The 26,109-nt window shown below is 72.1% G+C and overlaps 5 protein-coding genes across 5 annotated transcripts in view; 2 read left to right on the top strand and 3 right to left on the bottom strand.

The window, feature by feature from the left end:
* The window catches only part of CACNA1A (calcium voltage-gated channel subunit alpha1 A), a 37,005-nt gene extending 34,859 nt beyond the window's left edge, over positions 1-2,146 (top strand). Inside the window, 2 exon segments of the mRNA XM_059833034.1 lie at positions 1,684-1,848; positions 1,850-2,146. Coding sequence (XP_059689017.1) covers positions 1,684-1,848; positions 1,850-2,146 — 462 coding nt within the window.
* Positions 2,147-3,581: 1,435 nt separating this feature from the next.
* Positions 3,582-4,472, bottom strand: IER2 (immediate early response 2). The gene is made up of 2 exons (XM_059833033.1): positions 3,899-4,472; positions 3,582-3,772 (listed from the first exon to the last, which is right to left on the bottom strand). Exons 1-2 carry the CDS (start codon positions 4,470-4,472, stop codon positions 3,582-3,584), a joined length of 765 nt encoding a protein of 254 aa, XP_059689016.1.
* Positions 4,473-8,150: 3,678 nt separating this feature from the next.
* Positions 8,151-11,686, bottom strand: NACC1 (nucleus accumbens associated 1). Its single transcript, XM_059833086.1, is given in 7 exon segments — positions 8,151-8,410; positions 9,430-9,527; positions 9,640-9,692; positions 9,694-9,746; positions 9,827-9,995; positions 10,789-11,625; positions 11,627-11,686. Coding segments are annotated over 7 exon segments (1,530 nt in total).
* Positions 11,687-14,467: 2,781 nt separating this feature from the next.
* On the top strand, positions 14,468-18,174 carry TRMT1 (tRNA methyltransferase 1). Its single transcript, XM_059833017.1, is given in 16 exon segments — positions 14,468-14,497; positions 14,739-14,794; positions 14,899-15,023; positions 15,124-15,311; positions 15,698-15,813; positions 15,897-16,009; positions 16,104-16,252; positions 16,332-16,415; positions 16,505-16,574; positions 16,656-16,790; positions 16,924-17,009; positions 17,169-17,277; positions 17,359-17,435; positions 17,536-17,661; positions 17,863-17,977; positions 18,075-18,174. Coding segments are annotated over 15 exon segments (1,611 nt in total). The 5' UTR covers positions 14,468-14,497; positions 14,739-14,748; the 3' UTR covers positions 18,147-18,174.
* A 26-nt stretch (positions 18,175-18,200) lies between these two features.
* Positions 18,201-25,621, bottom strand: MAN2B1 (mannosidase alpha class 2B member 1; the record flags this gene model as incomplete). The annotated part of the gene is made up of 24 exons (XM_059833016.1): positions 18,201-18,384; positions 18,456-18,558; positions 18,729-18,878; positions 18,962-19,198; positions 19,269-19,349; positions 19,440-19,527; positions 19,612-19,713; positions 19,789-19,907; positions 19,993-20,116; positions 20,203-20,300; positions 20,560-20,754; positions 20,838-20,954; positions 21,035-21,142; positions 21,468-21,577; positions 21,647-21,725; positions 21,835-21,955; positions 22,032-22,114; positions 22,200-22,310; positions 22,420-22,568; positions 23,035-23,167; positions 23,248-23,441; positions 24,069-24,242; positions 24,792-24,894; positions 25,589-25,621. Coding segments are annotated over 24 exons (2,940 nt in total), but the record flags the coding sequence as incomplete, so codon positions are not given.
* Between the last annotated feature and the right edge of the window lie 488 nt (positions 25,622-26,109).

The following is a 26,109-nucleotide window of genomic DNA, read 5'->3' as shown; positions in this document are numbered from 1 at the left end:
TCCACGTCCCCCGTGTCCACCCCCCCCGTGTCCCTGTCCCTTGTGTCCGTGTCCCCCGTGTCCACGTCCCCCGTGTCCCTGTCCCTTGTGTCCACCCCCCCCGTGTCCACGTCCCCTGTGTCCCTGTCCCTTGTGTCCGCGTCCCCCGTGTCCCTGTCCCTTGTGTCCACGCCCCCCCGTGTCCGCGTCCCCCGTGTCCCTGTCCCTTGTGTCCACGCGTCCCCCCGTGTCCGCGTCCCCCGTGTCCCTGTCCCTTGTGTCCACCCCCCCGTGTCCACGTCCCCTGTGTCCCTGTCCCTTGTGTCCGCGTCCCCCGTGTCCGCGTCCCCCGTGTCCCTGTCCCTTGTGTCCACGCCTCCCCCGTGTCCACGTCCCCTGTGTCCCTGTCCCTTGTGTCCACGCCCCCCCCGTGTCCACGTCCCCCGTGTCCACGTTCCCCATGTCCCTGTCCCTTGTGTCCACGTCCCCCGTGTCCACGTTCCCCGTGTCCCTGTCCCTTGTGTCCACCCCCCCGTGTCCACGTCCCCCGTGTCCCTGTCCCTTGTGTCCACGCCCCCCCCGTGTCCGCGTCCCCTGTGTCCCTGTCCCTTGTGTCCACGTCCCCCCCCGTGTCCGCATCCCCCGTGTCCCTGTCCCTTGTGTCCACGCCCCCCCCGTGTCCACGTCCCCCGTGTCCCTGTCCCTTGTGTCCACCCCCCCCGTGTCCACGTCCCCCGTGTCCCTGTCCCTTGTGTCCGTGTCCCCCGTGTCCCTGTCCCTTGTGTCCACCCCCCCCCGTGTCCACGTCCCCCGTGTCCCTGTCCCTTGTGTCCGCGTCCCCCGTGTCCCTGTCCCTTGTGTCCACCCCCCCGTGTCCACCTCCCCCGTGTCCCTGTCCCTTGTGTCCACGCCCCCCCGTGTCTGCGTCCCCCGTGTCCCTGTCCCTTGTGTCCATGCCCCCCCCGTGTCTGCATCCCCCGTGTCCCTGTCCCTTGTGTCCACCCCCCCGTGTCCACGTCCCCCGTGTCCCTGTCCCTTGTGTCCACGCCCCCCCCGTGTCTGCATCCCCCGTGTCCCTGTCCCTTGTGTCCACGTCCCCCGTGTCCACCCCCCCCGTGTCCCTGTCCCTTGTGTCCGTGTCCCCCGTGTCCACGTCCCCCGTGTCCCTGTCCCTTGTGTCCGCGTCCCCCGTGACCCCGTGTCCCTGTCCCTTGTGTCCACCCCCCCGTGTCCCTGTCCCTTGTGTCCGTGTCCCCCGTGTCCCTGTCCCTTGTGTCCACCCCCCCCGTGTCCACGTCCCCCCGTGTCCCTGTCCCTTGTGTCCGCGTCCCCCGTGTCCCTGTCCCTTGTGTCCACGTCCCCCGTGTCCACGTTCCCCGTGTCCCTGTCCCTTGTGTCCACGCCCCCCCCCGTGTCTGCATCCCCCGTGTCCCTGTCCCTTGTGTCCACGTCCCCCGTGTCCACCCCCCCCCGTGTCCCTGTCCCTTGTGTCCACCCCCCCCGTGTCCACGTCCCCCGTGTCCCTGTCCCTTGTGTCCACCCCCCCCGTGTCCGCGTCCCCCGTGTCCCTGTCCCTTGTGTCCGTGTCCCCCGTGTCCCTGTCCCTTGTGTCCACGCCCCCCCCCCGTGTCCGCGTCCCCCCGGGGCCCCGCCCGCGCGTGCCCCCCCCCCGCCGTCATCCCCGGTGTCTCGGTGTTGCTGTAGGGCAGTAGTTCGGTGAGCGGCAGCCCGGTGCTCTCCACCTCGGGGACCAGCACGCCCCGCCGCGCCCGCCGCCAGCTCCCGCCGACCCCCGCCACGCCGCGGCCGCACGTCTCCTACTCCCCCGCCGCCCGCCCGCCCCCCGCCCGCCGCGCCGCCCCCCGCCCGCGGGCCCCGCCGCCCGCCGCCGCCCGCCGCCGCGCCCGCCTCGCCCCGCGCCGCCCGCCCCGCCGCCCGCTGGCCCGACGCCCCCCGCGGGCCCCGCGACCCGGAGCCGCCGCTCGACGGACGCGCCCCCCGGGGCCCCCGACCCGCCGGCGGCGGCGGCGGCGGGGGGGGCGCGGGCCCGTCGCCCCCCCGGCCCGGGCGGCGGCTGCCCAACGGCTACTACCGGGGGCACGGCGGCGGGACGGGGCGGCCCGGCCCCCGCGACCCCTACAGCGAGACGGACGACGACTGCTGCTAACGCCGCCCCCCCCCGCGCTGTCGGACAGAGCGCCGTCGCGACACGTCGCGGCGGGGTGGGGGGGGTGGGGGCACCGCCCCCCCCGCTCCCGGGGCTATGGATGAGTTTTATCATCTGGAGGAGCCGCCGCCGCGGGGGGCGGCCCCGGGGCCCCCCCCCCAAACAAAAAGCCCCCGCACGGGCGCGGCGCCCCGGGCCGGGAGGAGCCGCCGGGGCGGGAACGGGCAGCGGAGCCCGGGGAGGCTCCGGGCACCGGGCAGCGGCCCCCCCCGCCCGAGGCACGGAGGCGGCGGGACCGGGGCTGCCGCCATTGCATGAACCGAGTTACCGAACCCAGAAATAAAGATACGAAAAACAAAACACAGAGAAAAACCCGCCCCCCCCCCCCGCTCCCCCCCCCGACGGACGGAACCATTAAAAAAAAGAGGAATTTTGGATCGAGCCCCTCTCGCTCCTTCCCGGGATCGGGCCCCGGCGGGGCGGGGGGTCCCGGGGCCGCTCGTGTCCCCCCCCCGCCCCCCCCGGCGCCCGTCGGAACGAGGAAGCGGCGGCGCCGGGAAACGTCGCGGCCCCGCCCGGGGGACGCGGGGGGGCGGCAGACGGGGGCCCCCCCGGAGCCCTCAGCAGCCCGGGCGCGGGGTCCCCCGGCGGGACCGGGGCAGCGGCGTTGGGGGGACACACCGGGCCCCGCACTCCCCAACTCAGCGCAGCCCCGGTGCCGCGGGGGGGGGGGGGGCGCCAAGCGGGAAGCGGGGCCGCCCCCCGCCCCCTCCCCCCGGGGGATCCCGGCGTGCTGAGCCCGCCCCGCCCCCCCCGCGCACGTGGAGCTTCCCGGAACCGGGGGGGGGGTCCCCCCGCCCCCGGGGCAGATGCCGGATATCCCCCCCCCGTATCGTGGCCGCGGGGGTGGGGGGAAACTGAGGCAGGGAGAGGCGGGGGGGCGAGCGGCCCAACATCCCCCCCCCCCCCAAGTTTGGGCCGAGTCCGGGGGCAGAAACACGCCCCGACCCCCCCAAACCCCTTTTCCCCCCCAAACGGAGGGGGGGCACCGAGCGGCCCCCCCCGCACCGCGAGGCAGCGGCTGCACAAACCCCTTTTATTTCATTGACAAAACAATAGTTCAGCAAAGCGGGGGGGGGGCAGGGCCAGCCTGGAGCCCCCCCGGCCCGACACAACCCGTGCCCAGAGTCCATCACCGCGGGGGGTCACCGGGGGGGGGGGGGGGGGGGCCACCGGGGGCCCCGAGAGTCCGTGTGTCCCGGGGGGGGGGGGGGATCCCCGTGCAAGTTCCGTGTGTCCCGGGGGGGGTCCCCGCCGCCCCCCCGTACCGGTTTCCTGTGTCCCGGGGGGTCCACGCGCCAGTTCCCGGTGTCCCGGGGGGGGTCTCCGTGGCCCCCTCCGCGTGCCCGGGGCTCCGGGGTCCCCCGGGGGGGGCTCAGCACGCCCCGACGGCGCGGACCAGGAGGCCGAAGGCGGCGGCGGGCGGCCCCGAGCAGCGCCCGGGCGGCCCCGGGGCGAGCGGCGGCTCCTCCGCCTCCAGCCGCGCCCGTTTGCTCGGTACCGGCACCGGCCCGGGCCCGGCCGAGCCGCTGCTCCGCCGCTTGCGCCCGGCCCGCGCCGCCGGGGGAGCGGCGGGGGACCGGGGGGCGGCGGGGGGGGCGCGGCTCAGGCGGCGGCGGCGGCGCGGCGGGGGGGGCGCTCGGGGGGTCCCGGGGGGGCGGCAGCCTCGGGGCGCTCGGCGGGTCGCGGTACCGGCTCGGGGCGTCCTGGGGCTGGTCCCGGTTCGCAGGGTCCGGGGCGGTGCGGGGGGTCGGGGCTCGACGGGACCCCCCGGTCCGGGGCGGTGCGGGGGGTCCGGGGCGCTGCGGGGGTCCGGGCTCGACGGGAGCCCCCGGTCCGGGGCGGTGCGGGGGTCCGGGCTCGACGGGAGCCCCCGGTCCGGGGCGCTGCGGGGGTCCGGGCTCGGTGGGACCCCCCGGTCCGGGGCGCTGCGGGGGTCCGGGCTCGACGGGAGCCCCCGGTCCGGGGCGCTGCGGGGGTCCGGGGCGCTGCGGGGGTCCCCGGTCGGAGCACTCGGGGGGACCCCCCGGTCCGCGGCCGGTAAGCAGGGCGGGTGCCGGTGCGGGTCCCCCGATGCCGTCCCCGGGGGGGTCCCGACGGCGGATCCCGGCTCGGCGGCGGCGCGGGCGGTCAGGTATCGGTGCCGGGCGGCGCGGACGAGCAGCGAGAGCTGAAGGCTCCGGTGGAGGCGGAGGCCGCCGCGCTGCAACCGGCAGCGGTAGAGCTTCCACACCGAGACGGTCAGCAGCCGCTGCGCCTCCTCCATGGCGGCACCGGGAGCGGAGTGCGGTGGGGCCGCCCCCGGCGCGGGGCTCTTATACCGGAGCTCCCGCCCGGGGCCCGCCCCCGGCCCCCCCCCCGGCCCCGCATCCGGCCCCGGGGCGGCCCGGCCCGGCTCGGCGGCGCCGGGGGGCGGAAATGCCGCGGGGCGGGGGGCGCTGCCGGGGGGGGGGTGTTTCCTCTGTCCCCCAGGGTGGGGGCCCAAGGGGTGGGGGGTCCCGGGACCCCCCGGGATCGGGGTCCTTGTGCCCCCCCCCCCCGATCTGGGGGTCCCTGGGCCCCCCCCGGGGTGAGGGGCTCCCTGTGTCCCCCTTGGGGTGGGGGCCCTTGTGCCCCCCCCGGGATCCGGGGATCCCTGGACCCCCCCGGGGTGAGGGGCTCCCTGTGTCCCCCATGGGGTGGGGGCCCTTGTGCCCCCCCGGGGGTTGAGGGTCCTTGTGCCCCCCCCCCCCGGGATCCGGGGGTCCCTGCGCCCCCCCCGGGGTTGAAGGCCCTTGTGCCCCCCCCGGGGTCAGGGGGCCCTGTGCCCCCCCCCCGGGGTCGGGGGTCCCTGTGCCCCCCCGGGGGTTGAGGGTCCTTGTGCCCCCCCCGGGGTCAGGGGGGCCCTGTACACGCCGGGGACGCCCCAGCGCCCCCCGGTTGCCCGGAGCAGCGCGGGGCGGGGGGTGTCGTTGCACGGGGACCCCCCCCCGCTCCCTCCCGCCCCCCGTGAGGTCGCGCCGCGCCGTTTCCATGACTATATAAGGGGCCCGTGACGACAGGAAGGGGAAGGGGGCGGGGCCGCGCGCGCGGCGGGGGGGAAAGCCGCTTCCGCCTGCCCAAATAAGGGCAGGGGGCGGGGCGCGCCGGAAACCCCGCCCCCTCCGGCACCTACGCGGGTGCCGCCCCCGCCGCTGCGCGTGCAGGGCCTTGCACGAGCCTTGCACAAGCACCGCGCCTTGCACGAGGGCCCAGCCTCGCACGAGCGTGGCACCGGGCCTTGCACACTCACGGGGGACCGCACGAGCACCGCGCCCTGCACGAGCCCCGTGCGATGCACAAGGACCAGTCCTGCGCGTGCACAGGGCCTCGCACAAGCGTTGCACGAGCACTGGGCCTTGCACGAGCCTCGTGTGTTGCACGAGCACCAGTCCTGCATATGCACTGGGCCTTCCACGAGCATTGCACAAGCACCGGGCCTTGCACACTCACGGGGGACCGCACGAGCGCCGGGCCTTGCACAAGCCCTGTGCGTTGCACGAGCACCGGCCTTGCACGAGCACCCAGTCTCGCACGAGCCTTGGGCCTTGCCCGAGCCCCAGCCCCGCGTGTGCACCGGGCCCTGCCCGAGCCCCGGCGTCGCCCACAGCCGACACGAGCGCCACACACGCGCCTCCCACCACCCCCGCGCCGTGCAACGCACCCCCAGCCCCTTCGGCCCCCTCCGTGCACACGCGTGTGCCGGCCCAGCCCTGCGCCCCCCCCCACGCCCCCTCCCCGCCCCGGGTGGGTCTGGGGGGGGCTGAGCCCCCCCGCAGCAGGGGGAGGCGGGGGCTGTTACAAACCTCTGTGTTTTATTTATCATTATTAACATTTCTGCAGTCCCTCTCCGCTCTCGTACAGCAGTTCATGTGCAATTCTCCAGCGACTCGGGGGGGGCACCGGGAACGGGCGTCTTGGCACTTCATAACACAGGACAGACACTGGCGGCCCCGGGGGGGGGCGCGGGGGGGGGAAGCGCAAGCCCGGGGGGGGTCCATGCTGCCGAGACGCCTCCGCGCGCTCCCCTCTTCTGTACAGCTTTTGGGTTGGAAAAAAAGAAGAAAAAGAGGAAACGAAAAAGCCCGACCCCGGGGGGGGGGGGGGGGCGAAGCGGGGGCTGGGCTGGCCGAACGCCCGCGGGGGGGGCACTGGGGGGACCCCCTGGCAGGGCTGAGACCGGTGTAACTCATCACACGGGGAAAGGGCAGGGGGGTGGGAACTGAGGCAGGGGGGAAAGGAGGGGGACGGGGGGAGAACCCAGGCGTCCGGGGTGGGGGGGTGGCGTGAGGGGGGTGTGGGGGGGTCCCCCGTCCCCCCGCCCCGGGGTGGCGGGGAGGGGCCGGGGCGGTTTGGCACGGAGCGGTGAGATAGTGGAGACGCGATCGGAGCCCGGGGGCCGGGCAGCGGGTAAGGCACTTGACCGAACGTCAGGAGACCTGTTGGGGGGCTGCCGGGGGGGGGGGGGCGGACGCCTGGGTTCCCTCCCAGCCCCCCGCCAGTCTGCGGGGGGGGCGGGAAGCCACTGAACGGTGCCTCAGTTTCCCCCTTCGGGGCTTGGAGTAAAGCCGGTGCAAAGCCCTGGTGCTGGGGGGGGCGGCAGAGCCAGGGCTGGGGGGGGGTCTCTGTGTGTCTCCCCCACCCAGGACACCCCCCCCCCCCCCCCGCAGAGGTGCGATTCCAACTGCGCCCCCCTCCCCAAATCAGCCCGGGGGGGACGCCGGGTCCACCCCCCTGCCCAGCTGCTCCCCCAGGGTGTCCCCATCCTGGGGTGACACGCGTCCCCCCACCCCCGAGGAGACCCCCAGTGGGGGCTAACGAAGGAGGGGGCTAACGAGGAGGAACTGCTCCTTAGGGGAGGTTCGACCTTTAACCCTGGGGGGGTCCCAGCCCCATGGTGGGGGGGGCCCACACACGGGCTCAACTCTGCCCACGTCCCCGGCCGGCCAGGGGGGACACAGACAGGGGACACCCCCCTTTTTGCCAGGGCGGGGGGAGCTGGGGACAAGGGGGGCACCTGGGCAGCGCAGGGAGGGGACACGTGCCATCGCCCAGAGAGATGCCACCCCTGGGGAAGGGACGGGGTGGGGGGGGGGGGACCCGGAGAGACACGTGGACAGGGGACCTGGGAGGGGACACACACGGTCACCTGGAGAGACTCTGGCCCCGGGGGGGGGGGACGCGGGGGGACCTGGGGGACACATGCAGGCGCCCGGGGAGACGCCGGGACAGGGGGGACTGGGGTGAACGCGTGGGGTTGCCCGGAGAGATGTCGGTCCCCGGTGGGGGGGACGGGACATGGGGGACACGGAGGGGGGGACACATGCGGTTGCCTGCAGAGACAGTGGCCCCGGGGAGGGGACACAGGGGACCCACGCGGGTGCCTGGAGAAACGTCAGCCCTGGGGGGGGGGGGACCAGGGGGAGAGGTGGGGGCCCCCAGAGACGACACGGGGCACCCGGGGGGGCCAGGAAAGACGCCGGCCCCAGGGAGGGGACGTGGGACCTCGTCAACTCGTGCCCGAGCGGGAGACGGCGCGGAAGGGAAGCCGGAGCTGAGCAGCGCCCCGGCCCCCCCACACCGCTGGGGGGGGGCGGCCGGGTCAAGCTGAGCCACTGCCCGCCCCCCCCAAGCCCCAAATCCCACGGGGAGGGGACCAGACCCCACGCCCAGGGGCCCCACAGCGGCACGGGGCCCTCCCTGGGTGGGTCCCTGCCCCTGGGGGGGGCCCTGCCCTGAGGGGGTGCCTGCCTGGGGGGGGGTCCCTACACCCACACGGGTCCCTACACCGTCACAGGGCCCTACCCAGCGCGGGTGCCCGCCGGGCGGGGGTCCCTCCACCGGTGGGGGGTCCCTACCCGGCCACAGGGGCCTACTGGGGGGGCTCCCTACCCGGCGGGGGTCCCCAGGGGGGCCGGGGCGGGGGTCACTGCAGGCCCTCCCCCGGGGCGCCCGCCTCGCCCTCGTGGCCGCCGGCCTCGAAGGCCGGCTCGGGGCCCATGATGTCGGGCTCCAGCTTGCCGGTGTCGTTGATGAAGGAGGTGTAGGAGTCGCCCTCGGCCATCAGCAGCTTCAGCTTCGGCATCCAGCTCTTGCGCACGACGCGCCGGGCGTTGGTGCACATGTCGGCGGCGATGGCGTTCATCTCGCTCTCCTTGAAGTTGGGGGCGAAGTTCTGGCAGTAAACTGGGGGGGGACACAGGGACGGGGTCACACACAGCCCTCCGTGTCTCCTCGTCTGCTGCCACACACCCCGGGGAATCACGGCTGTCTTGTAGTGAGGTTTTGCTTATGGACCCCAAGGTTGTGTTGTCGTTTCTTGCTCCCCCTGTCCCTGGGGTCCCCCCTGTCCCCTATCGTCCCCTGTCCCTGGGGTCCCCCCAGCCCTGGGGTCCCCCCTGGCCCCTATCGTCCCCTGTCTCTGGGGTCCCCCCCACCCTGGGGTCTCCCCTGGCCCCTATCGTCCCTTGTCCCTGGGGTCCCCCCAGCCCTGGGGTCTCCCCTGGCCCCTATCGTCCCTTGTCCCTGGGGTCCCCCCAGCCCTGGGGTCTCCCCTGGCCCCTACCGTCCCCCATCTCTGGGGTCCCCCCAGCCCTGGGGTCCCCCCAGCCCCGGGGTCCCCCCTGGCCCCTATCGTCCCCTGTCCCTGGGGTCCCCCCAGCCCTGGGGTCCCCCCTGGCCCCTATCGTCCCCCGTCTCTGGGGTCCCCCCAGCCCCGGGGTCTCCCCTGGCCCCTATCGTCCCCCGTCTCTGGGGTCCCCCCAGCCCCGGGGTCCCCCCTGGCCCCTATCGTCCCCTGTCCCTGGGGTCCCCCCAGCCCTGGGGTCCCCCCTGGCCCCTATCGTCCCCTGTCCCTGGGGTCCCCCCAGCCCTGGGGTCCCCCCTGGCCCCTATCGTCCCCTGTCCCTGGGGTCCACCCAGCCCTGGGGTCCCCCCTGGCCCCTATCGTCCCCTGTCCCTGGGGTCCCCCCAGCCCTGGGGTCCCCCCTGGCCCCTATCGTCCCCCGTCTCTGGGGTCCCCCCCGCCCTGGGGTCTCCCCTGGCCCCTATCGTCCCTTGTCCCTGGGGTCCCCCCAGCCCTGGGGTCTCCCCTGTCCCTAGATTTCCTCTGGTCCTCTTTCCCTGGTGTCCCCCATCCCTGGGGTCCCGCCTCTGCCCTGGGGTCCCGCCTCTGCCCTGGGGTGTCCCCGTGTCCCCCCACTCACACTTGACGGCATGCAGGACCCGGCTGTCCAGCGGCTTCCGGCTGGGGTCGTTGGTGGACGAGCGGATGCCCGTGCCGCAGCTATTGGCCAGGGTGTTGCTGGCGAAGGGGTGAAAAACGGGGTGAGAACCCGGGTGTCGGGCCCCCCCTACCCGCGCAGGACCCCAAAACCGGGCAGGGGGGAGAAGCCGGGCGCCCCAGCCCAACTCACCGGTCAAAGAAGGACGCCAGGAGCCGCCGCAGGAGGACTTTGTGCCGCGTCCCCCGCGCTGACGTGGCAGTTCATCAGCTGCGCCCGTGTGATGTAGACGTTGGTGCCTGGAAGGACATGAGGGGTGAGTGGGGCCGGGCGCCCTGTGGGGACCCCCACCCCGCGGGGACCCCCACCCTGGCCGTACCCGTGACGAGCTCCAGCTTCTCGGCGGGGTCTCCCTCGTCGTAGAGCTTGGGGTGGCAGCGGTTCCCGATCTGGTTGATGAGCTCGGCCGGCAGCGAGGCCAGGTCCTGCCGCACCCGCACCCGGTTGCGCGACTCCGAGGTGGCCTGATCCGGCAGCGCCTCCACCTTCTCCGCGGCTGGGGGGGCACGGGGTGGGGGTCAGCGGGGCCTGGACCCTGGCGCTCCCACCCCACCTCTCCGTGGGCCTCCGGAGGAGTCCCCGAGGTGACAGGGGATGGGGCAGGGGATGTGGGGAGGGGGGACAGGGACACGGTGACAGCTCAATTCATGGCCACTTGCCCCCCCCAACCATCACCTGGGGGTGGAGCCCCACCAGGCCACACCCAGCACCCATTTCCTGGGGTGGAGCTTCAACCAGCTCCTCCACACCTGTAGCCACACCCCAAAGGGGTGGGGACATGGGCCACACCCCATTATGGCCACACCCCATTATGGCCACACCCCATTATGGCCACACCCCATTATGGCCACACCCCAAGGTGGAGCATCAACCCCCACCCCCTTTAGCTCCACCCCCAGAATACAGAAGCCCCCACCTGCTTCTAGCCACACCCCCAGGGAGGTGGAGCCTCAGCTAACCCCTCCCACTTTCCCCAAACCACACCCAAGATGGCCACACCCCTTCATAGGCCACACCCTAAAGGTAGAGCCTCAGCTGACCACACCCCTCCCCAGCTATGCCCGAGGCTGCGCATTGGGTGACCACGTCTCATGGGCGGAGCCTCAGTTGACCACTCCCCATGGGCGGTGCCTTAAACAACCACACCCCTGTGGGCAGACACCCCTTCCCCAAACCACACCCCAAAGGTGGAGCCTCATTTGACCACAACCCGCGGGTGGGGCTTCAGTAGGCCACACCCAGTGGGCGGTGCCCCTCGACCACACCCCGGGTGGGCGGAGCCTCACCTGCCTGCCCTACATTCATCATGCTGTACATGGTGTACATGTTGCAGATCTGGCGGTACTGCTCGTCGGAGCCTTCCTCGCCCCCGTCCTCCTCCTCGTCCTCCTCGTTGTGGAAGGAGCCGGGGCTGTCGCTCGTGTAGGCGCTGGATGTGCCCCCGGGGCTGGTCTGGTCGGCCGCGCTGGGGCCGGGCGCCGCTGCCGCCGCCGCCGCCGCTGGGGCCGGCCCCGCCGCCGGCGCGGGAGGCTGCGGCTGGCGGCCCGGCTCAGGCGCCGAGAACTTGGCCATCTTGCGGCTGCCGTTGCCGCCGGCGGCGCCGTCCTTGGGGCCGCCGTCCCAGAGGCGCTTGACCACGAAGGTGCACTGCACCCCGTCGGGCTCGCCCTGCTCCGTCTTCACCCGCGAGACCAGGGGCAGGGCGGCGGCGCCCGAGGGCCACCCCGAGGTCTGGGCCACGGGGCTCTGGGGCTCGGAGGAGGGCGCCTCCTCGCCGTGCAGCCCCTGCGAGTCGCAGCTGGGCGAGCTGACCTTGAGGAAGAACTCAGTCCCCTTCTCCATGATCTCCTGGATCTGCAGGAAGCCGGCGGTGTACATCAGCAGGAACTGGTCGCCCACGTTCATGCTGAGCCGCCCCGTGTAGCAGAAGCTGAGGATCTGCTGGAAGGACTGGGGCTGGACGGCGGCCGGCAGCTCCACCACCGCGCTCTTGCTGCTGTTGAAAAGGTCCCGGAAGTAGGAGCTGCTGGCGGCCAACACGGCCCGGTGCGCCTTGAACGCGTGGCCCTTCACCACCACCGAGACGTCACAGTACAGCCCCTGCAGCCGCTGCTCGTTTCAGGCACTCCAGGATGCTGTTCCCAAAGTTGGGGATCTCCATCTGCAGCGTCTGAGCCATCGCGGGAGCCGACGGGGGCCTGTGGGAATGGGGAGAGGGACACGGGGCAGACAGGGGGGACGGGGGCCCAGGGAGCGGGATGGACATGTGGGACCGGGACACAGGGAGTGGGGCAGATATGGGGAACATGCAGGGACACGGGGACACGGATACACAAGGCGTGAGGCAGATGCAGGGGACATGTGGGGACAGGGACACAGGGAGTAGGGTAGACACAGGGACCAGTGACACGGGTACACAGGGAAGGGGGATAGACATGGGGGACACACGGGAACAGGGACCCGGGGAGCAGTATAGGAGCACAAGGGACACACAGACGGGGCAGGGACATGGGGGGGGACGGACACAGCAGTGATGGGGAGCAGAGCAGGGACACGGGGACGGGGACAGATGGAGAGGCACCGGGAGGGATGGACACGGACACAGGGAAGAGGAGCAGACCAAGCACAGGAGTCAGACATGGCCCCACAGGGGTCCAGCGCCCCCCCCAGCAGAGATCAGCCAGGCACCCACCCGGTGTGGGGGGAACCCCAGATCCACCCCCCCCCAGCCCCCCCAGTCTGGGGCTGCCCACGGCCGCAGGAACAACCCCCAACCTGGGCCGGGGGGGCTGACAAATGGTGCTGGAGAAGCACCCAAATGGGGTATTAAGAGGTGGGGGTCCCCAAGAGTTGGGGGTGTCCCGCAGAGGGGCTCTGAGCCCCCAGAGATTGGGGAAGGGGGCCCTCGGCTGGGAGAGGCGGGTGGCGAAGCCGGATGGACACATGGACACGGGGTGGGCGAAGCAGCAGCAAAGTTGCAGCGTCCCTTTTGGGGGGGTATTGGGAGGGGGGGTGTCCCTGCCTTGGCCTTGGGGACTCTCGGGGTCCCCAAGCCTGGGGACATGGGGGTGCTCAGGCCAAGGGGATCCCCAGGCCTAGCAGGGTCCCAGCCTGGGGCGGGGGGGTCCCAGCCTTGGTGACGATGGGGCATCCCCCCCCGGGGTGGGGAGGGGGCAGGGGGATCCCCGGGCCTGGGGAGGACAAGGGGGTCCCCAGCATTTGGGGGAGCCTGGGGGAGACCCGCAGCTTAGGCAGGGGCTTGAAGGGATCCTATTCCTTGAGGGGGGGGTCCCCAGCACTGGGGGGGGGGCACAGGGAGACCCCCATCGCGGGGAGCACGAGGTTTCCCCATCTTGGGGCGGGGGGGCAGAGGGGACCCCACTCCCTGGATGGGGAACAGAGGGGACCCCCAGTCCTTGGGGGGTGGGACAGGGGGACCCACAAGCCCTTGGCGGGGGCAATGAAGGGGATCCCCCAGCCTGGGGGAGGCAATGGGGAGCACCCCAAATTCGGGGGGGAGGAGGATCGGTAAATACCCCAGTCCCGGGGTGGGGGGAGCGGGGGAACCCCAAAACCCGGGGGGGGGGGGGGAGGCAGAGGGGACCCCCAGTACTGCGAGGGGGGGGAGGGACCGCATTTCCTCGGGAGCGGGGGGGGGTGCAGGGGGATCCCCCAACCCCGGGGGCGGGAAGGTGCCGCAGGCCCGGGGAAACGGGGCGGGGGGGGGGGTGGGGCAGGCCCGGGGGGGGGGGGGCGAGGCCTGCGGGGGGGGGCGGGGGGGGGGGCAGGCCCGAGGGGGCGGGAGGCGGGGCGGTGGCGGGGCCGGGGGGGTCCCCGCCTTACCGGAGGCCGGGGGGGGGCTGCGCTGCGGCTCCGGCCGCTCCCGGTGCCGCTGCCGGTGCCCGTCCCCGTCCCCGCCGCGCTCAGCGGCCATTCATTGTGCGGCAGGCGCGATCAGCCGAGCGCCGAGCGCCGCACCGCCCGGCGCGCTACCCGCGCACGCGCACTCGCCGCAGGCACGGCCAGCCGACCGCCGAGCGGCCCCGTGCCGTCCCCCACCCACTGGGGACACGGCGGGGAGGGGGGACATGAGGTTACGAGGAGACACGGGTATCCCTGCCCCCCCGCGGGATCAGCTGGGCCCCCCAGGGCGGATCCCCGCGGGATCGGGCCGGGATCCCTCTCCCGGGATCTCCCCTCCTTCCTCGGGGTCAGGTTTCCCGGCCGCGTTGGGGGCGGGCGGGGCCTTTATGGCCCTCGCAAGGCGCCGTCCTCCGCGGGTCACGTGACGGCATCCGGCCCGCCGCAACATGGCGGCGCCCATGTGAGGGGCGGCGCGGAGGATGCGCGGGGCGCTGCGGGCGGGTGAGCGGAGGGTACCGGCGGGTGGGGCGGGGCCTGGAGGAGCGCGGTCTGCCGGGGCGGGGCCTGGCGGGTCGCGTCGTGCAGGGTTTAGGGGCGCCCGGCCTTGTCCCGTGCCACGTGTTGGGGGGGGCTGTCCCCTCGCTGTCCCCCCCGGTCCCGTCTTGGGCGTCTGACCCCGCCCCGGCCCCTCTGGGGGCCCCGCGCCCCCCCCAGCCCCGCTGCCCCCCCTTCCCTCGGCGGACGGGCTCGTCCCCTCCCACATTCCCGGGCCTCGCCTCTTGCTCCCGCTTTTCGGGGCTCTCCCCAGCCTCCCCCCATCCCCCCCCCGGGCCCCCCCGAACTGTCCCACCCCCCCCCCGGGCGGCTCCGGTGCAGCGTTAACCCTCTCCCGCCCCCCCCCCGCAGCCGCCGCCTTCAGCACCCTTCGCAGAGCCAGCCCCGGCCCCCCCCGCACTCCCCCTGCCATGGACGGGGCCTCCCCCAACGGCTCCGGGCCCCCCCCGGGGCCGGGGGGCCCCCCCGGGGGCGGCGAGACGCTGATCTCCGAGGGCCGAGCCACCATCCTCTTCCCCAGCGCCAACGAGGTCTTCTACAACCCGGTGCAGGGCTTCAACCGCGACCTGACGTGAGCGGGGCTGGGGGGGCCCAGGAGGGTCGGGGGCGTCATGGGGTTGTCTGGGAGGGGGGGTCCGGGATTCCCGGGGGGGCTCTGGGGTGTCCCAGGAGGGTCGGGGGGTCCATGGGGTTGTCCCAGGGGGCTCTGGGGTGTCCTGGGAGGATCGTGGGGGGCTCTGGGCTGCCCCCGGGGGGGGCAGGGGGGACTCCCGCTCCCCCAGCAGGGTCCCTGATGCCACACCCCCCCCCAGCTGCGCCGTCATGACTGAGTTCGCTCGGCTCCACCTGCGGCCAAAGGGGATCCGGGGTAGGTACCGTCCCAGGGTCCCCGTCCCCTGGATCCCCCTTGGCCCCGTCCCCGGGGTCCCGTCCCCTGGGCTCTGCTCTGCCACTGCCCCCCCTCTTTTCCAGTCATCCTCCCCGGGGAGGAAAAGACGGACGCGGGCAGCCCCCAACCGCCAGAAGACGGTGACGGTGACGCCGCGCCCGATGGCCCCGAGGCCCTGCAGACGGCAAAGCCTGGAGAAGTGTGCGAGGTGCGGGGTGGGGGGGTCTGCCGCATCCCCTCCGTCTCCAGTCGGGGTCTCCGCCCCGCCGGCCCCCCGAGCCCCCGCCGGCATCGCCCTCTCCCCGCAGGGAGGGCTGCGGGTCCTGGAGGCGCTGGCGGCCTCGGGGCTCCGCTCCATCCGCTTCGCCAAGGAGGTGCCGGGGCTGCGGGCCGTGGTGGCCAACGACTTCTCGGCCCGGGCAGCGGAGCTGATGAGCCGCAATGTGGCCTTCAACGGTGTGGGGGACCTGGTGACCCCCCACATGGCTGACGCCAGGTACCCCCTCTGTGCTGCTCCCCGACAGCCCACCCCGAAGCCCGCCGGGGAGCAGGACGCTGCAGTTCACCCCCCAGCACCCTCGGGACACCCTGTGGGTGGCCCCCACTGCCCTGCTGGTCTCGCTGGGGTTCTTCCCCTGTACTGGGGGGCCCCAAACTGGTCCCAGCGTCCCCACTGGGGTGGTTAGAGGGGACGTCTTGTCCCCCTGCCCGGAGGGATGCAGCCCCAGAGCGGGGCGGGTTTGTGGGGACTCTGCCAGTCCCTCCCAGTGCTGGGCAGAGGCATTGGTTCCTGCGGGGTTTCCTGAGGGCCAGGGCGGGTCTGGGACCCCCAGGGGGCCGGTTGGGGTCCCCATTGCTCTGGGACCCCCCGTCCCCCCCCAGGATGCTGATGTACCAGTGCAAGGCGGACAGGGAGCCCTTTGACGTGATCGACCTGGACCCCTACGGCAGCCCCGCGCCCTTCCTGGACGCCGCCGTGCAGGCTGTGAGCGAAGGAGGTGAGCGGCAGCGGCGGCGGGGGGGGAGCGTCCCGGATGCCTGGGTCCTCCCGGCAGCACCCTGACCCCCCACCCTTGGCCAGGGCTGCTCTGCGTCACCTGCACGGACATGGGCGTGATGGCGGGGAACTGCGCCGAGACGTGTTACAGCAAATACGGGGCCGTGTCCCTCAAGGGCAAGTTCTGCCACGAGATGGTGAGTGCTGGGGGGGTCCCCGAGACCACCCTGGCCCTGCCGGCAGCAGGGGGTGGGGGGCAGTGGGTCAGGGCCGTCCCGTGTCCCCCCCCAGGCTCTCCGCATCATCCTGCACAGCCTGGACAGCCGCGCCAACTGCTACCAGCGCTTCATCGTGCCGCTGCTGTCGGTCAGCGCCGACTTCTACATCCGCGTCTTCGTGCGGGTCTTCACGGGGCAGGCGAAGGTGAAGGCCTCGGCCAGGTGAGGGGGGGGACACGCCGGGGGCCATAGGAGGGGTCTGCACCCTCCCGTTGTTCCTGACCCCCCCTCGTCCCGGCAGCAAGCAGGCCCTGGTGTACCACTGCGTGGGCTGCGGCACCCACCACCTCCAGCGCCTGGGCAAAGTCACGAGCCACGGCACCGGGTACGACGGGGCTGGGGGGGGGGCTCCACGATGGCGGGGGGGCTTTGTGACGGTGGGGGGCTGCTCACCCCTTGGCTTTCCCCTTCCAGCTTCAAGTACGGGGCAGCCACGGGGCCGCCCGTGGGTCCCACCTGCGAGTTCTGCCAGCAGCGGCACCAGGTGGGTGCACAGCCTCCTGTCCCCCGTCCCCTCAGTGCCCCCCCTCCAGCACTGACCCCCCGCTCCTCGTGTCCCCCCCAGCTGGGCGGCCCCATGTGGGCTGAGCCCCTGCACGACTCGGCCTTCGTGGAGCGGGTGCTGGCGGCGCTGGAGGGCAGCCCCGGGCGCTTCCAGACGGAGGAGCGGATGCGGGGGATGCTCAGCGTCATCACCGAGGTACCGGGATGGGGAGAGGGAGGGGACCGGCCCTGGGGACAGCTCCGGCATCCTGAGCTCGAGGCAGGGCTGAGCCCCCCCCTGAATTTTGGGGCTGGCACTGACTCTGCCGCTCCCCATGTGCCGAGGGCAGGAGCTCGGTGACGTCCCCCTCTACTACACCCTCGACGGCCTCAGCAGCACCATCCACTGCAACACCCCCTCGCTGCTGCAGTTCAGGTAGGGACACCCCACAACCCCTGGGGCTGGGGCACCCCAAACCCCCCGGGATACCCCAAGTCCCCTGTCCCTCCGCGGCCCCAACGGCCCCTTCCTCTGCCTCAAACCCTACCAACCCTCCACGCCCCGTACCCCCGAACCTGACCCGCTGCGCCCCAGGTCCGCCCTCCTGCACGCCGGCTACCGCGTGTCGCTCTCCCACGCTTGCAAGAACGCCGTGAAGACGGACGCGCCGCCCGCCGTGCTCTGGGACATCATGCGCTGCTGGGTGAGGAGGGGGCTCGGGACCCCCACCCCCACCCCCCCCACACTGGGGCTGAGCTGAACAGCCCCCCCTTGTCTCCCCCAGGCCAAGATCCACCCGGTGAAGCGCGAGCGGCTGGCGGAGACCAGCCCGGCTTCCCGCATTCTCTCCGTGGAGCCCACGTATGACCCTGCAGCAGCCCCCCACAACCAGCCCAGGGATGGGGGGCACCTGCTGAACCCCCAAAATGATCCTGACCCCCCACTCTTCACCCTCCCTCAGGCTCCAGGCCTCCTTCGCCCTCCGTGACGATGCCAATCCCAGCTCCAGAAAACGGGGCTTGAAGCGGTTCCCGGAAAACCCTGAAGCCTTTTGGGGTCCCAAAGCCAGGGCCAAGGCTGGGTAAGGGCGGGGGGGGCTTCTCGGGTGTCTGATTTTAAGGTTGGGCTTCCAGCAGGCACCCTCAAACCTTCTCAAAGAGCCCCCCCATCTTTTGCCAGAAGAGAGGATAAGGACCCCAAAAAAAGCAGAGAGAGGGAAGGGTCCCTTGTTCTCTCCTTTTAGGGGGGGGCATCTCTCTGCGCCCCTCACTCCACACCCCTCCCGCAGGGGTGGCATCTCTCCCTCTCTCCAGGAGAAGAGGAAACGACACCAGAACAAACGGACGGAGCGGACGGACGACGGCACCAGCCTGAAAAACTTCCCCTGCAAACGCTTCAAGCAGGTGGGTGGGGGTCGGGAACAAGGGGGAGCGTCGGGAACAATGTGGGGGGGCGGGCTGGGGCAGGGCACAGCCCCCTCATCCGCCTCCTCTCCCACAGGGAAACTGCTCCTTGGGTGCCCAGTGCTGCTACTCGCACGAAGGGGAGCCCCCGGCCGCCCCCCCGCCCTGACGCCGCCTCTTGTCCCGATTAAACTGTGCCTGAGAAAAGTCTCATGGTTTTTAATGCACTTGCGAGGGAGGGGGGGCGGAGGCAGCACCCCCTGGTCGAGCCGGGGCCGCTCACGGCCCCCCAGGGCCAGCTCCAGGCACCTTGTACTGCACCGTGGCCAGGAAGGTCCTGATCTCCATGGGCTGCAGCGTGATCCGGCTCGGGTCCAGTTTGGAGACTGGATGGGGCTGGGCTGGACCTGGGAGAAGAGGGAAGGGGTGAGGGGGTGCTGGCAGCCCCCCCAGAACCCCCCCAGACCCCCCCCAGTACCTGTGGCTGGGGTCCAGACCAGGCGGGAGATGGCATCGAGCGGCAGGTCAGCTCCCAGGCTCATCTCCTGCACCAAGGTGATGGTGAATGCCGAGAAGAGGTTCTGGGAGAGGGGAAAAACCTGTCAGCGACCGCCCCACGTCCGTCCCCACGGGTGGGATCACCTCCAGGAGCGGGGAGGCTCTGGGGCCGGCTGAGCCGTGGGGGGAGCCTGGCCATGGGCTCAGCCCCACAGCACAGGGCTCAGCCCCACACCGGCACACGGTGGCTCACCAGGAGGTCGAGGGTGACGGGTTGGGAGCCGTTGGCGCTCTCGCCCCTCTCGAACTGGTGCTCCAGCCGCAGCAGGAGGGTGCCGGCGTCCCAGGGCGCCAGCGTCAGGAGGTGGACGTTGTGGGGCAGCTCCCGCCGCAGTGCTGAGAACTGCGGCGAGAGGGCGAGGGGGATGTCACGACGGATGCCGCAGCGGGTCCCTCCCCTCCCCAGGCACCCCCTCCCCACCTCACCTGCCGCAGGCTGGGCTGGCCGCGGCGGTAGGAGGGGCCCCCGCCGGGCGCCAGCACCACGTAGGGTGCCATGAACAGCTCCTGCGCCAGGAGCCGGTGCCGATCGGCTGCCGACTCCACCGTGTCGAGGAGGACGAGGTGGCGGCCACGGACCACCAGTCCCTGCTTGTTGGCTCCCAGCTCGAGCAGCGGTTCCCCCACGCCCCGGTTGTCGTCGTACAGGAGCCGCCGATGGACCTGGAGGGGATGGCGGTTATGTCCCGGTGCATCCCACACCCCGGGGACTGCCCGTGCCACGTCCCCTCACCATGAGCTCCAGGGAGCCATCGAAGATGCTGCTGCCACCCTGCGAGCGATCCGTCAGCACCGTCAGCTGGAATTTCTTGTCCTGTGGGCACGGAGGGGAGGGCCACGTGTGTGATGAGCTCTGCCCTGGGCTCAGCCCACTGTTCCCCTGCTCCTGCCCCAAAGCCGGTACCTTGATGAAGATCCGGCTGTTAACGGGGTAGTAATTCCCTGCCACGGGCTCTGTCTGGCTCAGGTTCCACGTGGGACGGTAGTCACGCCTGGAGATGAGGCAGAGCCTGGTTACAGGGAGGGGGACAGGGGTCTCGGGGGGGGCCACGGCGAGTGCCCAGGCCAGCCCCGACCTGCGCTCCAGGATCTGCCGCCCGTTGGAGTCGGTGTAGAAGCGTGCGTCTGTCTGCAGGGTTGTCTCGAAGCGGCTGATGATCTCCTTGCCCCAGCCATCCCTGGGAGAGGCGGGGGGTGAGCGGTGGGCTTTGGGGGGGCCCCACCTCCCCAGGAGCCCCCCATCTCTAACTCACGCCACGGGGATGGGCCCCACGGTCCACTCCAGCTCCACGTAGGGCTGCCCCGCACGGAGCCGCACCACCTGGGAGCACCACGAGGAGAAGTTCTGGTGGACCTCCTGCACCAACGCGTTCTGCAAGGGACACGGCGGGGCTCAGCACCCTGGGGACACCCCCGGCCCCGGGGACGCCCCCGGGGACACCGTCCCCACCACCCACCTTCACAAGGTACGTGGAGACCCGCTTGGAGCCGGAGACGGGGATGGGCTCAGAGCTGTTGGGGCGGAAGATGTAGGCACCCGAAGCCTGGGAGCTCTCGTCGTTGCCGACGCTGGCGTTGTACCTGGGACGAGAGGAGGAGGAGGAGGAGAGGTGGTGGAGAAAGGTCCCACGTGAGAGACCCGGTGTCTGGGCCCCACCAGCACTCACCAGTAGAAGCTCTGGAAAACGGGCAGAGAGATGCTCTTGTCCAGGTTCTGGATCTCCTTCAGGTGCCCGGTGAGGGGGTCGAAGAGCACCCGGACGTGCTGTGGAGCCGGACGGTGGCGGCTCGAGCGTCTGCCCTGTCCCCGCTCAGCCCCCTCCCGCGCCCCCAGCCCCTCCCGTCACCCCAGGACTGGTTTAACTGGGCCAACGGAGGTGCGACTCCGCTGGGGGCTTCACATCGCGGGTCTCCCCCCCAGGAACCAGCTCCAGCCCCCCGGGTCCCGTGGGGAAAGACCCCAAACTGTGTCCGCCCGGTGCCAAGCACTTGGGGTGGGAATGCATCCCCCTGTGGGACCGTACCTCATTCTGGATCTCCCGAGGCTGCGACAACACTGGGGTCCGGGCGGGGGGCACGCGGGGGTCCCCGCGGCTCAGCCGGGAGACCGTGAAGGTGCTGAAGCCCAGGGGGGGCGCGGAGGCGTGGAAGAGGAGCTCCCGCACGGCGCTGCCACCGTCCCCCCGCAGCCGGCGGGTGAAGTTGGAGATGGGGACAACCTGGGGACGGGCAGGGGGGGTCAGGGGGGACCATGATGGGGCTGCGGGCAGGCGGGGGGGCACGGCGGCTGGCCTGGGCTCACCTCGCTGGGCACGGGCTGGCCCTGGGGGTCCGTCACTGCGTAGGACTCCCCGTTGACTGGCAGCCGGATGGGCCAAGACACGTGGCGGCCCAGGGGGTTGTAGAGGATGACGGTGAACTGGGGGACAGAGGGATGTGGCGCGTTAGCCCCACCGGGACCCTGCAGCGCCCCCCCCAGCCCCCCGCCAAGGTGCTCACACGGCCGGCCGCCTCCGTCAGGGGACAGACACTGACGTTGAGGCTGTTGCAGAAGATGAAGTTCTCCTTGCTGCCGCCGAGGCTGGCCAGGGCGTTGGCGACCAGGAGCTGCCGGGAACGGGAGACGGTTATGCGGTGCAGCGGATAACACGAGGCACCCACTGGCTCATCTGCGCCCAGCTGTGGCCACCAGCTCCCATCCTCTGGCCACCCAGACCCCAGCTTGTCCCCAAAACACTGCCCAAGGTCAGGGGCTCATCCCCAAAACGGCCACCGGCTCCTGTTCCCCCCCAGACACCAGTTCACACCCCACACCCGCCCCCAGACACCTGTTTGCCCCATGGATGCGATGGTGGTTCACCCCCAGCTGCTGGCCCTGGCCCTGCACCCCCAAAACCCCATCTTCCCCCCAAAACAGGCACCCAGGCACTACCTGGCAGCTCTCCCACCCTGCCGCCAGCTGCCTGGCATAGTCATCAGCCACGTGCTGCTTCTCCGTGCCGGTCACGGCATCGTGGTGCTGGGCCACGGCCACGGCTTCTCCTGCCGGGGGGGCGAGGGGGCATCAGGGACGTCCGGGGGCATCCCTGGGGGCCCCACACCGGCACTTACGGAGCACAGAGCTGTTCCCAGGCCCGTAGGGACCCTCCCGCGCCGCTGGCCCTGCCAAAGCCTCCAGCTGACTGCAGATCTGCCGGGAGGGAAGGGAGGGTTAGGGAAGGGAGGGGAAGGGAGGGGAAGGGAAGGGGGGACCCCGGCGTCTGGGAGGGGTGACCCCGGCGCTCGAGCCGCCATCCCACCTGGAGAAAGTTGTTGCTGAGGCGCTCGTAGCGCTTGAAGGCGGGTCGGCTGGTGAAATAGCCTGTCCAGAACTGGTGGGGGCCATCCGCATAGGGGAAGAAGTCATCGGTCTTCAGGGACCTGCGGGAAAGCCAGGCTGCATCCGTCCGTCTGTCCGTCTGTCCCACCCGAACGCCTGGGTTCCCCCTGGCCTCACCAGGAGAGGTTGGCCCGGTGCAGCTCCCAGAGGTAGCAGGACGGGGTGGAGTAGAGGACGTGGACGCGGCTGCCGTTGGCTTGCTGGAAAAGGCAGGGAGGGGGTGAGGCGGGGCGGGGGGGCCTCGCACAGCAGGGACACACAGGACACGGGGGGGACCCCGCTCACCCGGGCGTTGACGTGGGCGATGAGCTTGTCCATGTTCTTGAACCACAGGTTGGCGTTCTCGTAGTGGAAGTCGGAGCCCATCGTCATGATGATGTGGTTGGTGCGGTAATGCTCAGCCTGGGGCGGGTGCGGGGGACAGGTCAGCACCCCCCATCCCGGGGGGGATCCCAGTGTCCAGGACACCCAGCCCACCCCAGGGAGCACCCCACCGCCCGGGGACACCCACCTGGCTGGCGGCGATCTGCAGGAAGGTGGAGACGATGCCGTCCACGTTGTTCTCCTCGCTGTCCTCGTCCACCACAGGGGGGTCAGAGCAGAGCTGGTCCCAACAGAACCCCGACGGCGGGTTGTAGACGTTGGGGAGGATGCCTGGGGACAGTCACCCCCCTGGTCAGCCCAGGGAGGGGGCGGCTGGGCTGGGGACAGGGTTGGGGCCAGCCCTGGGGATGAGGGGTGACGTTGGGGACAGGAGAGCAGGGCTGGGGACACGGTTGGGGTCAGCCCGGGGATGGGGGGTGACAGTGGGGACAGGAGAGCTGGGCTGGGGACAGGGTTGAGATCAATCAGGTGGAAAACAACCCTGGGGACAAGGAAAACTCCCAGAGGGGACCCAGAGGATGGCGACAGCCCCAGGAGGGGACAGTGGACCCGGGAAGGGACAAAGGGACAGTGGGGACAGGTCACACTCAGGAGGGGATGGGAAGGGGACAGGGGAGGGCTCAAGGGACAGGAAACACCCCGTGGGGCACCCCAGGACAGAGCCAGCCCCCAGGAAGAGCTCGGGGGGGACCCGAGGGACCCCCCGCCCTGGGAGGGGCCCCACGCGCTGTCCCACCGGTGAAGAGGTCGGCGGCGGGGGGCGGGAGGCTCCCGCTCGCCCGCCAGAGCAGCTCCATCTCCTGCAGCTGCTCCCGCGTCGCCTTGTCCTGGTGGTCCACGCGCCCCACGAAGAGCCCGTCGTAGCCCATCTGCAGGGAGAAGGAGGCGGTCGGCCCGGACGCCGGGGCCCCCCGTGGGGCCGGGCCGGGGGCAGAGGGAGGGCTCCCACCTGGGCGAAGATGGCGGCCAGCTGGCGGGAGTGCCCAAAGGGGTCGATCTGCCAGGCCACGCGGGGGGTGCCGCAGGCCCCGAACTCCCGGCGCAGGAAGCGGCGGCCCAGCGCCAGCTGCTCGATGGCGGGGCCGTAGTGGGCAGCAGCCTCGTCGCTCATGCACCAGCCCCCCCCCACGAACTCCAGGCGCCCTGCGGGGACGGAGGATGGGGCTCGGGGACACGTGGCACCTCACACCGGCAGCACCCCGAGTCCCTCGGAGGCACCCCAGACTCCTCAGCCTGCCCCCGGCCTCCGTGCACCCCCCATGGCCATCTCACCCCAGGGACATCCCAGATCCCCTCCACATCCCTGTGTGCACCCCGTGACCCCCCGAGGGACACCCCAGTGCCCCTCCACGTCTCTACACAGCCCCTGTGTTCACGTGCCCCCAGGGACGCCCCAATACCCCTACAAGTCCCTGTAGGGACACCCCAGTACCCCCCACAAGTCCCTGTCCCTCCAGAGACACCCCCCCCACACTCACATCCTTCAAGGAACACCCCAGTTCCTGTCCCCCCACGTCCTTGTCCCCCAAGAGACACCCCAATACCTCCCCGTGCCCCTGTGTGCCCCCAAGGACTCCTCAACACTCCCCCCATCCTTGTGTGCCCCTGAGGACACCCCAATTCCCCGCCCCCCCCATCCCGGTGTGCTCCCCATGTCCCTCAGGGACACCCCATGCCCCCCCCATCCCTGTGTGCCCCCATGCCCACGTCCCCCCCCAGCAGCAGCCCCCCCCCCCCCACCAGGGACATCCCCACGGCGGCCCCCCGCACCCTCCTCGACGAGCTGGCGCACGGTGCGGCGCGTGGCCTCGTCCTGCTGCCGCCACCAGCGGGCCAGGAAGGCCACCTCGGCGTAGATGAAGCGGCGGGAGGGGTCGGCCACCAGCTGGGCCACCACCGAGTCCAGGATGTACTGCACCCCCGCGTGCTGCACCTCGTTACGCACTGACGGGGTCAACGAGGAGGGGGGTGTCAACCCAGCAGCACCGCGACAGGCGGCGGGGGGCACAGGGGCACGGTGCGTGACGCGGGGTGACGGCAACATCCGCGGGGACACAGGGACACCCGGGGGTGTGGGGGTCATGGCGTGGCGGGGGGGACAGGGTCACAGCAACATCCAGGGGATGTGGGGGGGACACGGGGGGGCACACAGAAGGGCCCAGGGGTCCCCGCACTGTCGCGAGGGCCAAAAACAAGAGGCGAAGCGGAGTGGCAACACCGCGCCAGGGACACCAGGCAGAAAGCCGGGCCCTGTCCCCGTCCCAAGGCCGGGATCCGTCCCTCCGCCCCCAGTCCGCCCCGTGGGGCCACAGGCTCCATCTCCGGCACTTGGCGTCCCTTCGCCCCCACGCTGGCCTCGCCGAGCGTGGCCTCCACCCCCACAGCGGCCTTGGAGGCGTCACCTCTGTCCCCACAGCTGCTGTGGTGGCCTTGGGGACGTCATCGCCTTTCCCCAGGGACTGCCGCCCCCCCCGCGGTGGGGGGGAGACCCACCTCCGTAGAAGTACTGCTCCACGGTCTTGAGCCAGCCCACGTCATCGTGTGTGTGGGGCACGAGGTGCACGTTGAGGAGGTCAGGGCGCGTGGGTGGACACGACTGCAGACACGAGTGGAGTCTCTGGGGGCTTGTATGGGGCTGTGCCCGCATCCCCCCCCCTCTCCCCCCCCAAACTATTTCCAGAGGAAGCCCTTGGGTTGCGGGAGAGGACGCAAACTGCTGCTAAAAATCAGTGGCCAGGACGCCGGCGGGTCTCCAGCCCGGGAGGGCAGCGGCAGGCCAGGATGCCTGGGTCTCCCCCGCAGCCACAGCCCGGCCGGGGCGTGTGACTGTCACTGTCCAGCCGTGCCCCGGCCCCCTCCAGGCACCCCAGTTCCCCAAATCCTCCTCTTCCTCCCCCAGGGCCCCCATCCCAGCCTCTCCCCAGTGCTCCCAGTCCCAGCCCACGCCAGACCCCACTCCCCTCCCATTCCCCAGGCCCAAAGTGTCCCAGTTTCCCTCTCCCAGTCTCCCACCGCTCCCCCCAGTTCCCCCAGTCCCAGCCCCGCTGCCCCATCCACATTTCCCCAGTTCCCTTCAGTCTCTCCCAGTATCCCACCTCCCTCAGCCCAGTCTCTCCCAGTCCCCGCTTCCTCAGCGCCCCCCGTCTCTCCCAGTTCCCCCAGTCCATCCCAGTGTCCCCAGCGGCCTCCCAGTTCCCCCAGTTCCCCTCTCCCCAGAACGCTCCGCTGCTCCCCCAGCCTCTCCCAGTCCCCCCGGCGGCTCCCCGGCCCAGGCCCCCCCCCAGGCCCACCTGGTACCCGCAGCCCGCGGCCGCCGCCGCCCCGAGCAGCAGCAGCAGTAGCGGCGCCGCCGCCGCCGCCGCCCCGGGCACCGCCATGCCGCTGGCGGGCGCGGTCATGTGACCGCCCGTTCACCTGACCCGAGGGGGCTCCCCGCCCCGCCCCGCCCCGCCCCTCCCCTCCCGCCGGGCAAGCGGGAGCCAATGGACGGCGAGGGGCGGGGGGAAGCCGCCTCGGCCACGCCCCGCGCTCAGATTAGCTGCTGCGCGCGGAGGCGGGGCGTAGCGGAAGGCAGCGAACACCCCCACAGGCGGGGCGGTGACATAACGGACTGGTGCCAATGAGGAGGAGGAGCGCCCATGATTGACACCGCGAGTCCCTCCTCCCGGGGCGGGCATTGGCAACGGCCCCTCCCGCGGCGGGAGAACGCCCGGTGGCCAATGATGTGTGGCAGTTCCCGAAACCCCGCCCCCGCCGAGCCGTGGTCGGCGGAGAGCGAGAGACGGGGCAGCTCTCTCCTCCAATGGGCGTC

The sequence above is a fragment of the Gavia stellata genome, chromosome 38 (genome assembly GCF_030936135.1).
Source record: "Gavia stellata isolate bGavSte3 chromosome 38, bGavSte3.hap2, whole genome shotgun sequence".
NCBI classification, from domain to species: Eukaryota; Metazoa; Chordata; class Aves; order Gaviiformes; family Gaviidae; genus Gavia; species Gavia stellata.
The sequence above is the reverse complement of the archived record's forward strand: the minus strand, read 5'-3'. Positions and strand labels throughout refer to the sequence as shown.